This window comes from Quercus lobata, chromosome 9, assembly GCF_001633185.2.
Source record: "Quercus lobata isolate SW786 chromosome 9, ValleyOak3.0 Primary Assembly, whole genome shotgun sequence".
In the NCBI taxonomy this organism is placed as follows: domain Eukaryota; kingdom Viridiplantae; phylum Streptophyta; class Magnoliopsida; order Fagales; family Fagaceae; genus Quercus; species Quercus lobata.
In genome coordinates this window covers 41,997,451-42,013,051 of record NC_044912.1, presented here as the reverse complement: position 1 = coordinate 42,013,051, position 15,601 = coordinate 41,997,451, and the positions used below count along the sequence as shown (strand labels likewise).

The 15,601-nt window shown below is 35.9% G+C and overlaps 1 protein-coding gene across 1 annotated transcript; it reads left to right on the top strand.

Annotated features, from left to right (window-relative positions):
• Nucleotides 1-533: 533 nt before the first annotated feature.
• Nucleotides 534-1,373, top strand: LOC115961775. Its single transcript, XM_031080697.1, has one exon. It carries the CDS (start codon nt 534-536, stop codon nt 1,371-1,373), a length of 840 nt encoding a protein of 279 aa, XP_030936557.1.
• Nucleotides 1,374-15,601: the final 14,228 nt, after the last annotated feature.

The window sequence follows — 15,601 nt, the reverse complement described above, 5'->3', positions numbered from 1 at the left end:
CAAGAATCTACAAGCTTTTAACAAAGCAATGCTTGCTAAGCAGTTATGGCGAATTCTGCAAAACCCAAGCTCTCTTGTGGCTAGGATTCTCAAATCAAGATATTTCCCTTCTGGAGATATTTTAAATGCTAAGCTTGGTAACTCCTCATCATACTCCTAGAGAAGCATACATAGCAGCCTTGACATTATTAGAGAGAGAACTCGTTGGAGAGTGGGCAACGGGAAACTAATTCACATATGGGATGACAAATGGCTGCCAACCCCGTCCACCTACAAGGTCATTCCCCCCCCCCCCCAAAATGTTATTCCCCAATTCCCAATGGTCTCATCTCTCATAAACCCAATGACAAAATGGTAGAATGTGGATTTGGTTAGGGCAACCTTTCTCCCATTCGAAGCAGAAACAATCTTGAAGATTCCTCTAAGCTGCACCCTTCCAGAAGACAAAATAATCTAGATTGGAAATAAGCATGGAGAATTCTCAGTCAAAAATGCCTATCATGTAGCTCACGGTCTGATGGGGGCAAATGATCATGGTAAGGGCAAATGATCATGGTGAAAGTTCTAATGGGGATCCTTGTAAGCCCTTGTGGAAGCGGCTTTGGCATCTCCACTTGCCAACAAAAATGGTGTTTGCTTGGAGAGCTTGTGTCAATGGTCTCCCTACGATGGAAGCCATTTTCAGAAGAGGGATTTCTCAAAATATGGCCTGCCTTGTTTGTGGAAATGATGCTGAATCTGTTGATCATGCTCTTCTTACATGTGATTTCTCATCCTTGGTTTGGGACTTCTGGCTTGAAAATCCTCTTCACACCCAAGGATTTAAAAATTCCTTCCTAGACTTGGCTCTATCTATCCTCTCTCACTCAACTCTTCAAGATTTGGAGCTCTTCTTTGCCACGGCTTGGGCCATATGGTCTAACAGAAATAGTATAGTGCATAAGGAGGGTGGTCTTTCTCCTCTCCAAGTTTGGCATAGAGCAAGAAATGCTGTGGAAGAATTTACATGCTCTGCTAGTTGGGATTTTGGCTTAGTAAGGCCTACCTCTTCTAGATGGAGCCCACCCCCTCCTGGAGTTTTTAAAGTAAATGTTGATGGTGCTTCTTCAGAACAAGAAGGTTCTTCCAGTGTGGGTGTTGTTATTAGAGACTTCAATGGTCAAGTAGTGGCTGCTCTGTGCTTGCTGCTTCAGTCTTATTTTTCTGCAAAGCTTTCAGAAGTTTTTGCTTTGGAGCAAGGTGTCCTTTTTGCTCAAGAGCTTCAGCTTCCTTGGATTATTGTTGAATCTGATGCTCTGGTAGTTATTCAAGCAATTAATGATAAAGCTACGGGGAGCATATTTGGCCACCTTATTCAGGAACACCCTTTCTAAATAACTGTAATATGCTAAGAATTTCGTTAGTTGCCCGGTTACGAAAGACTATATAATACTAGCATCTCGAGTTTCTAAAACTCGAGATCCAATTAAAAATCGAGCTTTTAAGACTCGTTTTTGTGGTTTTTCATATGATGACGTGGCCAAAGTTTTCCACTTGGATAGCGAGTTTATAAAACTCGCTTTCCAAAATCGAGTTTTATAAACTCAATTTTTTTTTTAACGTTTTTTTCTTCTAAAACCGAGTTTCAGTTACCACTTAAAACAATCTATATTCTCAGACCCTTTCAACATCTCTCAATCTCAGACACTCCGCTCTCTCAAACTCATCCCCTCACTGTGAAAATTTCAAAATCAACTCACTCTCAGACACTCCGCTCTCTCAAACTCACCATGCCGAAGGTGCTGCTCCCATTGACACTTAGCCACTCAAACTCAGTGCTGCTCCCATTGACAGTCAGCCACTCAAACTCAGTACTGCTCCCATTGACCCACCGTGCGCCAAAGGTACTCTCTCTTTCTCCAACTCCAATCTTAGGTTTTGGAATTTCATGATGTTACCTATTTCGTTTTTCAATTTCGGATCTTTCTGGGTTTTGGTGGTTCATGTCATTTCAATGAATGCATGTATATTATTCTGTTTGGTTGTTTGGAAAATTAATTTTTTTTAACTAATTGAGCATTCGAATTGTTGGATAGTGTAAAAATTGTTAATATCTGGATTACATTGATATTTAATCTAGTTTGTTTGGGTTTCATTTGATTTGTTTGTGGGTTTTGTTTGATTTGTTTGTGTATCTTGTTTCATGGTATTTTCACTGATTTGTTTTGGGTTTGTTTTAATTTTCTGTATGTATTTTCTTTTGTGGGTTTGTAATTCAAATTATGGGTTTGATGAAATGCTTCTATGAACAGTGTATGAGTTGTGAAGTAATAATTGAGAGAATATTCATTTGAAAAAAATGAGAACTTACACCAGAACATCTGTATTTGAGTGTGGACATGGTTTTGGGGTTGTGCCACATTTGGTTCAGCCATGGGAATAAGGAATGAGTCATTGTTTGGTTTCCATAGATTGATAGATTGGGTTTGAAAAAAAAAATAATAATAATTTTGGGTTGCGTTGAGTTTGAGGTTAATAGTTTTTTGAAACCATCTGATCCAATCATCCATCCAAATATATATATATATATATAAAATTATTTTATTACAATTATCTCACTATAGTTTATTTAATAAATAAACCAGGTAGTGAATGGTGTGAAGATTAAAGATTGAAGAATACTGAAGCTTTTGGGGGTGGACTATGAATCTTCCACTAACCTTTTGATTTTGTGGGGATGACTTTGTTCTTGTGTCTCGCTTTAGCTTTTACGCTTTGAGTTTCTTATAGTTTTGCATAGATTAACAATTATGTCTTTCTTATCATAATTCACACAAAGAGATTTTCAACTCACTATAGCTATGCTGGTTAAGCACTTATAACCCCACTCTTTTTTATGGGGGCTAAGAACCAAGAACAAAAAGACTTGCAAGAAACTAAATCTGGTTAACCACTTAACCCTACTTGGTGCTAATAAAATAGTAATTCTGGAATCATATGATGATAGTTCTGCTATGAAGTCTCAAATGTTGACAAATGGTCTCCAATGAGATGGCTCAAGCTCAGTAAACAAAAAATGAAAGATTGATTTTTTCCCCATGTTTGGTAGAATGGAGTAGTTGAAATTAAGAAAAAAAAAAAAAAAGTGGTCAGATTATTATTTTCTATCTGGGTTCATACTTTTAATCTTCCCAACATGGGAAGCAAATATGAAAAAAAAAAAAAGGGTTTTACATGGGTGATTAGATAAATATTGTCCTAATTTATAATTTATTACTAAAAATAATTCAATATAAGAACACAAACCTCTCTCAAATAGTAATTTTCTTTTAATAGTACTAACAATGATTAGGAATAAAACATACCGTGATAACTTCTAGAAATAGAAGCTATAGTAGTTTGCTTAATTGGGGTAGGTTGCAAGCTTACATTTTTTGAAGAAAATTCTATTTTAAAGTAGCAGGTCATTTATGTATGAATTGAATCCTTAAAAGGTGGACTTGCTTTTTATTTTAAATTAATGGGCACATTGACTGAAACCACATTTGTTTGATTGGATGAATCATTTGATATGTGAAATATAAAATATCTAATGAATTAATGAGATTACTCAAAAGAAAATCTAATAGTATTTGTCAGCAACTAATTAGTATTAAAACGTAGTGATATAGGTTTTATCAAATAGCAATTATCAGTACGATATCACTGCAATATTAATGATGCCATTCCTTAGCCCTTATTAACTAGTAGCCTCCTACTACTAAAATATAATCCATATTCCCACTCCAGGTTTACTTTGACCAAACCAATTAAATCTCAACTTGGTCAAGCTTGTGTTTAATTAAATAAAATGAAAAATTGAAGAATCAATTGCCTTGTTCTACACTGGTACTCTAGTAAGACCATTCACTATCACACTCACATTGTGTAGGTCCCACATACAGTACATAAATCTTTATTACTTATATATATATATATATATATATATATTTAAAGCATTGCAGTTAGCCAATGGCATGCATCCTTGTGTAACTATAAATAGACAAGGTAGTGCATATTGTAGTCATCTGTTTTAATTACTTATCAAAAAAATAGTATAGTCATCTTTTATAATCAACAAGAAAGCATAACTAAGAGGCATTTTCCAAGATTTTGTCTCTTGAAGAGTTGAAACAACCCCAGCCTGCTCTAAGAGACTTAGCCTTGCCCATCTTTCCAAGTTGTAAACTCATTCTTTCTATCAATTTGGTACTGCATTTTGGTACTGCATTTTGGTGCTATCCTTTGCCATCCTATGAAACTAGAAAAATTAAAGGATCCTTTAACAGTTTTTACTAGTCTGAAGCAGTTTGATTTGTCAAATGTGCTCAATTCTTCCGCCATTACTAGAAAACATCTCTACTGTAGCTAATCCCACTCAACATTTGGCTGAAGATTCTATGGACAGGTGTTTCTAGTAGTGATCTTTATAGTGAAGAAGTTAAACCTTCTGTTACATTCTACTTAATTTGACAATCTTTCCATGTGTTTTTAGAACAACAAAATGAACTACTATATGAAGAAGCACATTGTGTTTATTAATGCTTCTCAAGCATTTTTACATAATTACTCATCATTGTTTTTGAGTTTTCTGTAAACAAAGTTGTCTTATTAACTCATCATTGTTTTAGCATCCTTTTTTAAAAAATGCCAATAAGCTACTCTTCAGTATAGATTTTCCTTGCATGTAGAATAGCACTCCTTTACCCCTACACTATTAATGATCTCACAGTAGCACTCTTTGTAGTATGGAGCCTCGGATCGATGAGGAGCTAGAGATCTTACACCTCGGTCCGCTTCAGAGGTCATTGTTGATGCGACAACCATATCATCGATCAGAGGCCATTTGGAATGGCGAGGTGAAATTTCTAGTTCTAACAACCGCTTTAATTTTTACGTTGTCTTTGACTTTTAGTTAGCAAGTTCTTTCAAAGTTGTATTTCTAGTTCTAACAACCGCTATAATTTTTATCGATTTTGTAGGACTCGGGCCCACTTACGTGTCGTGGTCACACTAAGGAGATGGCAAACGTTCAGATGCAAGATGATCGAGTGATTGACATTATCAAATTGCTAAGGATGGAAGGATTGTTTAGAGCCCCTTCTAGAGAGATAGATCATTGCCTAATATTGGCCCTAGTTGAGCGATGGTGGCCGGAGACTCATACGTTCCATCTTCCACATGGTGAGATGTCAATCACCCTACAAGATGTGGAGGTAATTTTCGGACTTCCTATAGACGGTGAGGTCTTGGTTGGGCCGACTATTGTTGTGGATGGGGATTGGAGTCAACTGTGTAGGGACTTGCTTGGTTTTACTTCGCCGAATGACAATAAAACTTTGGTGGGGCAAAGAATTCTCATCAACCGACTTGTTGAGGCGATTGCAGCACCACTGCCTCATGACGCAATGGAGATGCAGATACACCAATATGCCCGGTGCTATATTTTAGCGCTAGTAGGGGATAAACTTTTCATGGACAAGTCAGGAGATCGGGTGCATCTAATGTTCTTGGACTTCATGCGCAACCTTCGTGATACGCCACAGTATAGTTGGGGTAGTGGTTGCCTGGCCTGGTTGTACAGAGAGTTGTGTCGGGCAAGCGAGAAAGGGGCATCACAGATTGGTGGGGCGTGCACCTTGGTCCAATATTGGGCAAGGGCAAGGGCAAGGTTGCCATTCTTGTGCCCGAGGATAGAGCCCCCACCTGGATGTGATTATGGCCCATGGCCATATGCTCCACTTGCATTTAAGTAAGTCTTTTCCTAATATTTAGTGTGTTATGCAATGTACTCTTCTTAGTAACTAAATTGTATAATCGTTCTTATGTTATTCGCTCGTAATTGTAGATGGGTGCGGGTGCCAAGCCCGAAGAGTAGGCCATCCAACACGGCCTTGATCCACTATCGCGAGCAATTAGTTACAATACAGCCAGACCAGGTAATAATATTCAAAATTTTTGTTTGGTTATGATAATTTTCCTTAAGAATATGATTGCTTCATCCTTTAACATATCTTTTGTTATAATTTTTGTTTTTCCCTTTATCTATGTATTCTCCCTTGTTTCACATTTTAAGATGTTATGATAATTGTTTTTTGTTTCTATTGTAGATTGTGTGGCAGCTATACGAGGCAGACTTTGGCCACCTTCCTGAGTTCTGTGTTGCAGGGAGGGATACGTGGACAGCAAGGGTGCCACTTGTGTGTTTTTGCATAGTAAAGAGACACCACCCGGACCGTGTCCTTCGATAGTTTGGCTTGGCGCAGGAGCGGCCTGACGATGTTGTCTACGATGATAGACTGCATAAAATAGACTTACATGGGAAGGTGGAAAAGAATTGGAGGGAGGAGCATGGACCGTATATCATTTCATGGGAAATGAGACGACAACAAGTTTGTCATGCACCTCCTCAGATTGGTGAGATGCCCCGTAATCATGCTTATTACCTATGGTACCGTCCGGTCACTCGAAAGTATGTCGACCGCAACAGCGCTAAATTAGATATAATGGTAATGTATTCTAATTACATTTTATTGCCTACTTCATTTTACTTGAGTACATGTATGAACATAGAATCAATTTCTATGAATTTTTCAGCAAATCTGGTTTGATTTGACTGACATCTAATTAAAGAGTTTCTGATACATATAGTATTCTAATAGAACTGTTAGTTTTGAGTTGAGTATTTGAGTAGATTAATAAGTATTATATTATCCATTCATTAATTGATACATAAATGTCTCAAATCTGATTGTACTGGTTCTTTCTCCGTTTCAGATTCAAAGCCATTTAGCGTTGTTGGAGATGCTTCCTAAAGGCAGCCAAGCTCACAACCATGTCCAATGTGTCCTAAATATTGTGGCTGGCCTTGGTGGTGGTCCTGCAGCAAATGGGTAGGCAAACAATAGGCATGAGATTGAACTAGCAGCTACTGCAACCCCAAGCACAAGCGCAGCACCTGTAAGTACACCGACCCGTAGTCAGCGTGCTATTGCAAGCCCAAGCAGAAGCGCAGCTAGGGGTCGTGGTCGGCCTACTACAGCAAGCCCAAGCACAAGTGCAGTCAGGGGCCGTGGTCGGCGTGCAACAACCCCTCGGGTTGTAACTAGTCCTGAGATGCCTCCACCCATCCTACACGCATCTCCTCAACCTGAGGTCCCTCCACCCATCCCAGATGCATCTCCTTAACCCGAGGTCCCTTCACCCAGCCCACCTTCGCAGCCCAATTTTGATGTCAGTATTGATCAAAATTTGACCCCTCCTATACTCCCCAAGACACCCTCATACCCACCCACCAGCTCTACTGCACCCACTCCTGGCCTTTACATAGAGCATCATTACCCACCTACCGCATCCTTATCTGACCCTCTAGGACCTCCGGTTGGGATTGACACTCTACAGCCACATACTGATGTACTGGACGAGCATCCCCCCATCAGTCCTCACCCCCACGAGGTAGACCGCAATGCACTAGAAGAGCACCCACTTGTGGGACAGGTGGACACAAAATAAGACACCGAGGTAGCTCTATGGTATGATAACATTAATTAGAACGTAATAATATATTTTCTAGTTCACTTTATTCTTATCATTATACCGAATATTGATTGCATGTATCTAATGGAATTTGCAGCACGATGATGAGCCCAAGGATAATGCCCCGTAGCCTCCTCCCTCGCGCAAACATTACACGAGGGCTAAAAAACACAAAATTGGTGAACCTTGAGTAAGTGCTAAAGTCATGGAATTGGAGCATAATATCGAGTTCTCAATATGCATTACTGCATTCTTTTAATTGATGGATGGAGCTGCCCTTTGTAAGATTAGAGATTAATCAATCTTTATGCTTCAGTAATGGCTCTTTTATAAATTCATCCTTTAGTAGTGGCTCTTTTATAAATTCATCCTTTTTGTAGCACGATGATGAGCCTAAGGATGGTGCACCGCAGCCTCCTCCCCCGCCCAAACATTACACGAGGGTTAAAAATCGCAAAATTCGTGAACCTTGAAAAAGAGGTTTGTTAACTATCTTGTTTAGTGGTGTCACTCTATGTCAATGCTTTGTAGTCACTCTATGTCAGTCTATGCTAAACTGGAAATCACCAATGCTTTAAGTACTTACTGTGGTGCTAAACTCCATTTGTTTTTGCACCCTAACTTAAATAAAAGAGGTGAGAACCTATAAAAAAAATCTGGAAAATGTTCCATCAGAAAGTTGAGGTACATTTGGATAGTTTCACATTCAAGTAACGCCTATTAAACTATAAGGCAAAGTACAGGTAAGCTGCTTGTCTACCACATTCTGTTATAGATTAATCTTGTGTTGTTTGATCAGGACAGTAAGAAGAATGGTGAGTGTCCGGAAAAAAGTAATGACGTTGCATCCCTTAGATGTACATTTGAGTTATTTGATGCCAACTTCTTCAACGATAAAAAGGTGACTTTTTATAACTTGTTATACTGCTGTTTTGGTGTTGCTTTATATTTGTAAATTACAAAACAATCCATGTTGTTAGGAAAAAGTGGAAAATAGAGTGATTGTCATGCCATATGTTTCTATAGGAGCTCAATATGCAGATATGTTTACTAAACCCTTATGCAAGATTTGATTGGATTTACTATATGGCCAGCTGGGATTATATGATATGTATGTCCTAGTTTGAGTGATTGTGTTATGAGTAGTATTTACATGTTAAGAGTAAGGAAGCACGAACAATTTAAAAAGCTTAGCGTGTCCATGTTTGATATAGACATGCCTTAGAGACGGTTGCTTATGTGTTGATGTGGTGTCCAAAGATTCTTTTTGGACACAATCAAGACATGTTTCAGACATAATTGCAACACAGAGATGAAATCAATTTTTTAAAAAAGAAAAAGAAAAAGGAAAAGAGCTAGAGTGGGATTTTTGACGTGGCCAGCACTGGTCTCAGCCCATTGGCAGTGGTCTTAGACCTTCACTGCTGCTCTCATCGCATCAGCATTCTTGCCATTAGTTGCCTTCATATGTTCTGCCTTCTTCTTCTTCTTTCATTTTCTTTTTGGTTGCTTTGGATGGTTTGAGAGTCAGTGGCTTCCGGAAGAGGCTTTGAATTATTTTCTTTTTGAAGACCGGGCTTATCAAATTTTCTCTCTGTCAAACAAGCTGTGAACAAAAAAAAAAATACATGTGGCTGATGCTAACTAATCTGTTGAGGATTTTTAGCCAATCCCAAAATTTGGGAATAAGGCTTTTTGTAGTAAAACAAGCTGAATGCACCTTAACTTTTGCTCTTAGAGCTTAGAGCATGTGGCTATTAACCACAACGTCGAAGTTTCAAGCCCTTCCTAAAAAAAAAGGTTTTGCTCTTACAACACTCATTAACAAAAGCCTAACATTAAACTTGTTTAAAAATGTAAAATACACAAAATATTAATTAATTAATTGCTATGTTACTGTTGTGTCTTGTGCTATTTTTTTCAGAATTGTTATGTCACTATGTCTTGTGCTGTGTTTGTGTCCATGCTTCTTAGGTTAAGAGGTAAATGTGTAATAATGTACTAAAGTTGTTAGTATAAATGCGAAGCATGTGTTAGGGTAAATGGATTAACCCAAACACACTTTGCAATGCTTAACATGTCACAGATACAGAACATAGCTCATAGATGGGAATATGAAATATGTAACAAATGAGGGACACAGTTCAGTTTTGTTGATAAGGAGATATGTTTTGAATGTTATGTTCTAACATTATTTAGCTCTTCTACTTTTCTATTACAGTCTCCAACGTCATTGAAGAGTGAAGAGTATCATCAGTTGTTTCCGCTTCCACCAGATGAAGTGAGTGACTTAAGGGTTTTGTAATATCTATTTGGAGTTTAGATTCTTGCAATATATATATATATATATATATATGGACTCTTTCAGTGGTTTGTAGTTGATATTCTCTTTAGCTTGTAAGGTGTCCGTAGTTTATGATGTTTGATGTGAAAATTCTGATGTGGGGTTGCATCTTAGAAACTTTGTTTGGGAATTTCGTAATTTTTCCTTTATTGTAGTTGTTACTTGTTAGAGCTGTTTTTTTATTTGATTTGATTTGATTTTATTATCTATATATATATATATATATATAAGACCGAAGCCTCTGCTGGCACCACAATTTTCCACGTCAACACAATATTTAAAAAATAAAAAATAAAAATAAAAACATTATAACACCTCAAAACCCTAGCAACCTTACCCCTCTCTCAAGTTAAGAAATATAAATCCACAGTTTCTGCAAACTCTCTCTCTCCAAACGTAAATATCAAATTCAACCCCTTTAATTTCTCTTTATATTTTTGAGGCTTCTATAGAGTTATAGTGAGTTATGCTGATTTTGTTTTTTGTGTGTGTTTATAGATGGTCATAATACTCCGTTATTCGAAGAGAAGTTTGTGTTTTCATTAATTGAAGGCCTTAGAGAGATAAGTGTTGCTATTTGGAACAGCAATACAAAAGACGATTTCATTGGCAGCAGAAAGTAATTACTTTGTCTCATATTTTTGTTTTTTGAATTGATTTTGTGTGCTTTTTAGACCCTTTTGGATCAATTTTGTTAATTGGGTGTTTTTTTTTTTTTTTGATAGGGTCCAATTGGGGAAGGTTCTTTCAAAGGGTTACGACGACCGCACTTGGTGTCTATATACTAATAGTGGGAGGTAAGTGCTATAAATTACTTACCCTTTTAAGTGTATAGTCTGTTTCTAAAATTATCTATAATATTTTGTCCTTCGAAAATTTTATCTCTTTAATTTTAGTATATTGTGTTTCTTAAGCTATAGACAGATTTTCTTTGTTTCTTATTTTCAATAATAAATCATTTTATTGCAATACCGGTAATTGTTTGAGAAATCCAATATGTTCATATCTCTATAGAATAGAGAATATTAGAAGCCAATTTTATTACAACTACTTAAATTGAGTTGACTTAATTCCGTACAATTACAAAGTATAACATGAAAAATAATGAAATTAATTGTTTTTCAAATGATTGTACCAATAAAAGTGAATGTGTATAAATTTTGTTTAATTATCTCATGCATCGCACGGGTTAGCGACTAGTCTATATATAAAACCGAAGCTTTTGAAGATTCCACAATTTTCCACGTTAGCACATCATTAAAAAAAAAAAAATAATAATAACAAATAATAAAACAAAAGAAAAAAAGAAAACCATAAACAATGATAAAACAAAAGAAAAAAACGAAAACACCCTGCCTTCTCTTTCACTACCCGATTGCCTTCTCTTTCCCTTTCACGAATACCTTTCCCTCTCACGAATACCGGACCTTCCTCCCACCGGACCTTCCTCTTCTCTGCCTTTTCCTTAGCTCGATTCTCTGCCTAAAAAAAAAGAAAACCATAACCAATGATAAAACAAAAAAAAAAAATGAAAACACCCGACTGCCCAGATTTTGTCATGCAAGCCTCTCCTTCCCCGAAAATCAAAACCCTCTCCTTCCCCAAAATCAAAACCCAAAAACCCAAAACTCAGATGCCGTCGGTGTCATCGAGGAAGCTATGAGCAAAAACCCTCTCCTTCCCCAAAATCAAAACCCAAAAACCCAAAACTCAGATGTCGCCGATGTCATCGAGGAAGCTATGAGCAATCTAACGCAGCCTCTGAAGCAGGTTTTGGAATTTTCTTGAGATTATTATTATTTTTTTTAAATTTATTTAACCGTTCATGGTTGGTAGTGTTGGAGAATTGGAATTATTAGGATGAGAGGAAAGGAGGATGGTATAACCCCAAAAATCAAAATTTCTTTTTGTGGGTATTGTTGAATATTGCTATATGACTGAAATATTTGTTTTGGGTTTGTCTTTATTTTTTATTTCTATTTTTGTTTGGTGCACATATATCATTGTTATTTAATTTAATAAATAAAAATATCTCATGAAAATTTGGTTTTTCTGTTTTGTTACTAAATGGATTGAATTAACTCACTTATATGAAATGCATAATTTATTGGTCATTAAAAAGGCTTCTTTTATTCATGCTGTATACAAATTACTTGGCTTGTATGGCTAATGTTTTAATGGTGATTGTTTTTTGCTTTGTACTTTTACCTTTTAGAACCAGCCTATTTTCGACATATAAACTTAGTTGGAAATGTCCACACTGTATCCCTTTAGATTTTTCCTTTTAGAGTAAATAAAAAATCTTATTTTGTCTATGATAGACAGTATTTCTCCATGTGCAATGTGGTATTAAACTCTCGAGTCATATCTTCTAGCAGAGGTTTTTTGTGTATATGTCCCTATAGAGTGATTGTTTAATTATGAAGAACAAATATATTATAGATGAAGTTATTTTTAAGCTGTGTTGAGAATTGTGGGGGAAATTATTCTTTTAAGGGAGACAACAAATATATAGTGGCAGCATGTGGCTACAGTTGAAATTGTTACCATCTCCTATGTTTACGCTCTATGAAACAAAAATTAGAAATGGTTTTACTTGCAGATAAACATTGTGTTGAATAGACACTCTTTTTGTTTCACTGACAGCTGGGTGGGTTAAGGAAAAAACACTAAATCTTAGCTATTGAAAAGCATAGCATGACTTTTTTTTATGTCACTTCACAGTAGCAATTCCAAATCTTCAAGCCACTCCACTTATCCCCTTCCTACATTACCACCAAAAATAAAAAACCTTGCAAAAGCCATAAATGTGAGAATTAGTTCTCTTATCACTCTGCACATCCAAATACCTCTTGACATTTATTTGATCAACTCGAATGTCATCTCTGTTTCACTTTCTATTCTATAGAAGTCGTTATTTTTGTTTTGGAGGTTGGGGTTGGTTACTATAGCTGTTTGAGATTCCTAACAAGTGTTTGATAGAATGCCTACAAGATATATTAGTAAATAGACAGTTTAATTATCTATATCGATTAATTATCCTACTTATCTCTCAAATTTTGAATGGTGGTTGCTTTTATTCGACAAAATGATAAAAAGAGTCTCTATAATAGTGCCTGTGAGGTGTTTGATGCTAGGTCTCAATGGGATTCTGCATATGGGGAGCAATGATAAATTTGACAGAATTACAAAAATTTTGACTTTTAATTTGCTTAACATCTGAACTTCGAAAAATAACAGGATTGATGTAGGAGAAGGAAAAAAGGTCAATCATGAGAGATGTTCTAGATCGAAGCTTCAGCTGCAATGCATCAGATATCTTGGTCCAGTGAGTCTCATGTCCCTGCTTTATGCTCCCTAACTAGGAAGTAGAATTTGTATTTTGATAAAAAGCAATCATGCATCATGGAACAAACACCATACTTAATTTGAAGTTCAATCATCATGCATTGTAGGCAAAAAGGAAGGCTTATGAAGTTGTGGTTCAAGATGGGAAACTTATCTTCAACCATAGTGTGATAGTGGAGAATTCCTTCACACAGTAGGAGGTATCAAAAGTTCATTCTCTTGGGTAAGTATCTTTGATTATTACCTAAACTGCACTATGATTATTACACAATCATTGATTTAACTCTCTCCTTTTTTGTTTTTGTGTGGGTGATTTTGTAGATTTCCATGCACCAATGTATATCTTACATGCCCACATTGTGTGCTACAAATAATAAAATAATGTTATGAACAATGTTAATGTTGTAGCTTCATTGATGGTATGTACTTAAAATGATTTCAAGCAACTTCATTGATGGCATGTACTTAAATGATTTCAAGCAATTGCTTCAAATATTTTTTATTTTCTTGCTCATAGAAATAGCTATTAATACATTATTGCATTGTCTCTATTTAAATGCAATATTTTGAATTTTTTCCATAGAGAGTGGCTTGGCTGAGCCTAATAGCACTACTTCGAATAATTGTGTATTACTTTCAACCCAACATTTGGTGTTTTTGAAATTGATTGTATGCCTTACTTAAGATTTATCCAAAGAGTTTATGAAATTTGGTTTTAATTGTTTATAGAGAGTTGAAACTGAAATATATAGGCATTTTGTTTGATTCCTTTCAAATAGACACTCTTTCAAATATATAGGCATTTGCATGTACTTAAGATGTATCTAAAGGAAATTAGATGCATCTAACACAAATATATGTTGCTGCAAATGATCTCCTCAACAGTTTCCAAGAAGCCAGCATAATCAAAATTGGGGGTCATAAAGAGTAGATAAGCAAAGATACTTAGACTATTTGTTAGCTGTTTCTTTTCAAAGTTTTGAATATTGTGTTTATGAGTTGCTTCTTATAAGAGATAGTGGGATAGGGCCCCATGTGTTTATGTGGCATATTATTCCCTGGCAACAAATGCATGGTCTTGCTAATGTTGTCATGAGATTATTTATACATTTAAATATTCATTTTATCAATAAATTTTTTTATATGATTTATATTGGTGGTAGACTATAAATTGATTTGCAATTGAGCATTATGTGAATTCATATTATGCCCAAATTTGTGTATGAGCTATTGGAATGTTGGCTATAATTTTTTCATCGACATAGAGAAACCAAGGTGTGATCTTTATGTGTTATGTGAAACACCCTAAATTTATAATCAAAGAACATATTTTGGGCCCTTTGTGTGATTATTTGTAATTGTTATTTAACCAACTATCCCGTGCATCGCACGGGTTAACGAATAGTTATTATTATTATTATTATTATATTAGCCTAGGTGTATTCTAGGAAATTAGTGGATTCACACATTTATGAAGTATTACTTGAGAGTTTCTATGGTAAGAAGATTCTATTTCTTTTCTAACATGCCTATAAACGGTGCTGTTTTTCTTCCTGTTAAGATGTTTCTATTATGTTGGACTTCCTATCATTATCGGTTCATATTTTTTTCTTGCTTCCTTCTTTGAATTCAATTAGTTATTTGGACTCTTTCTATATTAGGAAAATTGAGTCCTATAAATTTCTTTACAGGTTTGATTGTTTTGTGAAGTTTTGCTTGCTGCAAAAAAAATTCTACAACCTATAGATAAGGTCCATTGCTTTTATTCTCTGCACTCTCACCTCCTCCCCTTTAGAAGGCATTGCTGCTCTAGTCTCTCCCATATTTTTTTTATTTTTTATTTTTTATTTATTAATGCACCCAATAGGACATCAACCTATGATCTTACCCACCACCGAACATGGAAGTGCCATCAAGCCCAAAGGCCATTGGCCGACATGAATTTTTCTTCAATTCATATTTTTCTTTTCCCCCTATCTTATTCACTGGCATCCTCATTTTGGTTGTGTTTACTCTATTAGCGTTTTGTTCCTTGCTTGTGTAGAATCCCCTACTACAGGGCATAGCTACTCTTGTAAAACTGGTTGTATTTTTTTCACATAAATTCTGAAATGTTATCATTTCAAAGAAATATAAATTAAAAAAACACCAAATGACACAGGAATGTCTATTAATGCAAGGGAACAAATTGTCAAGATTTGTTTCTGTAGTCTTTTGGGACTAAGGCTTTGTTGTTGTTGTTGTAGTAGTAGTGGCACATTGGTTATCTGCTACCAATTCTTTTTTTACGCATCCATTTTAACTTCTTCATTGTAGGCTTTAATGCTTAACTTTCTGTATTTTTTTGGGTCTAAT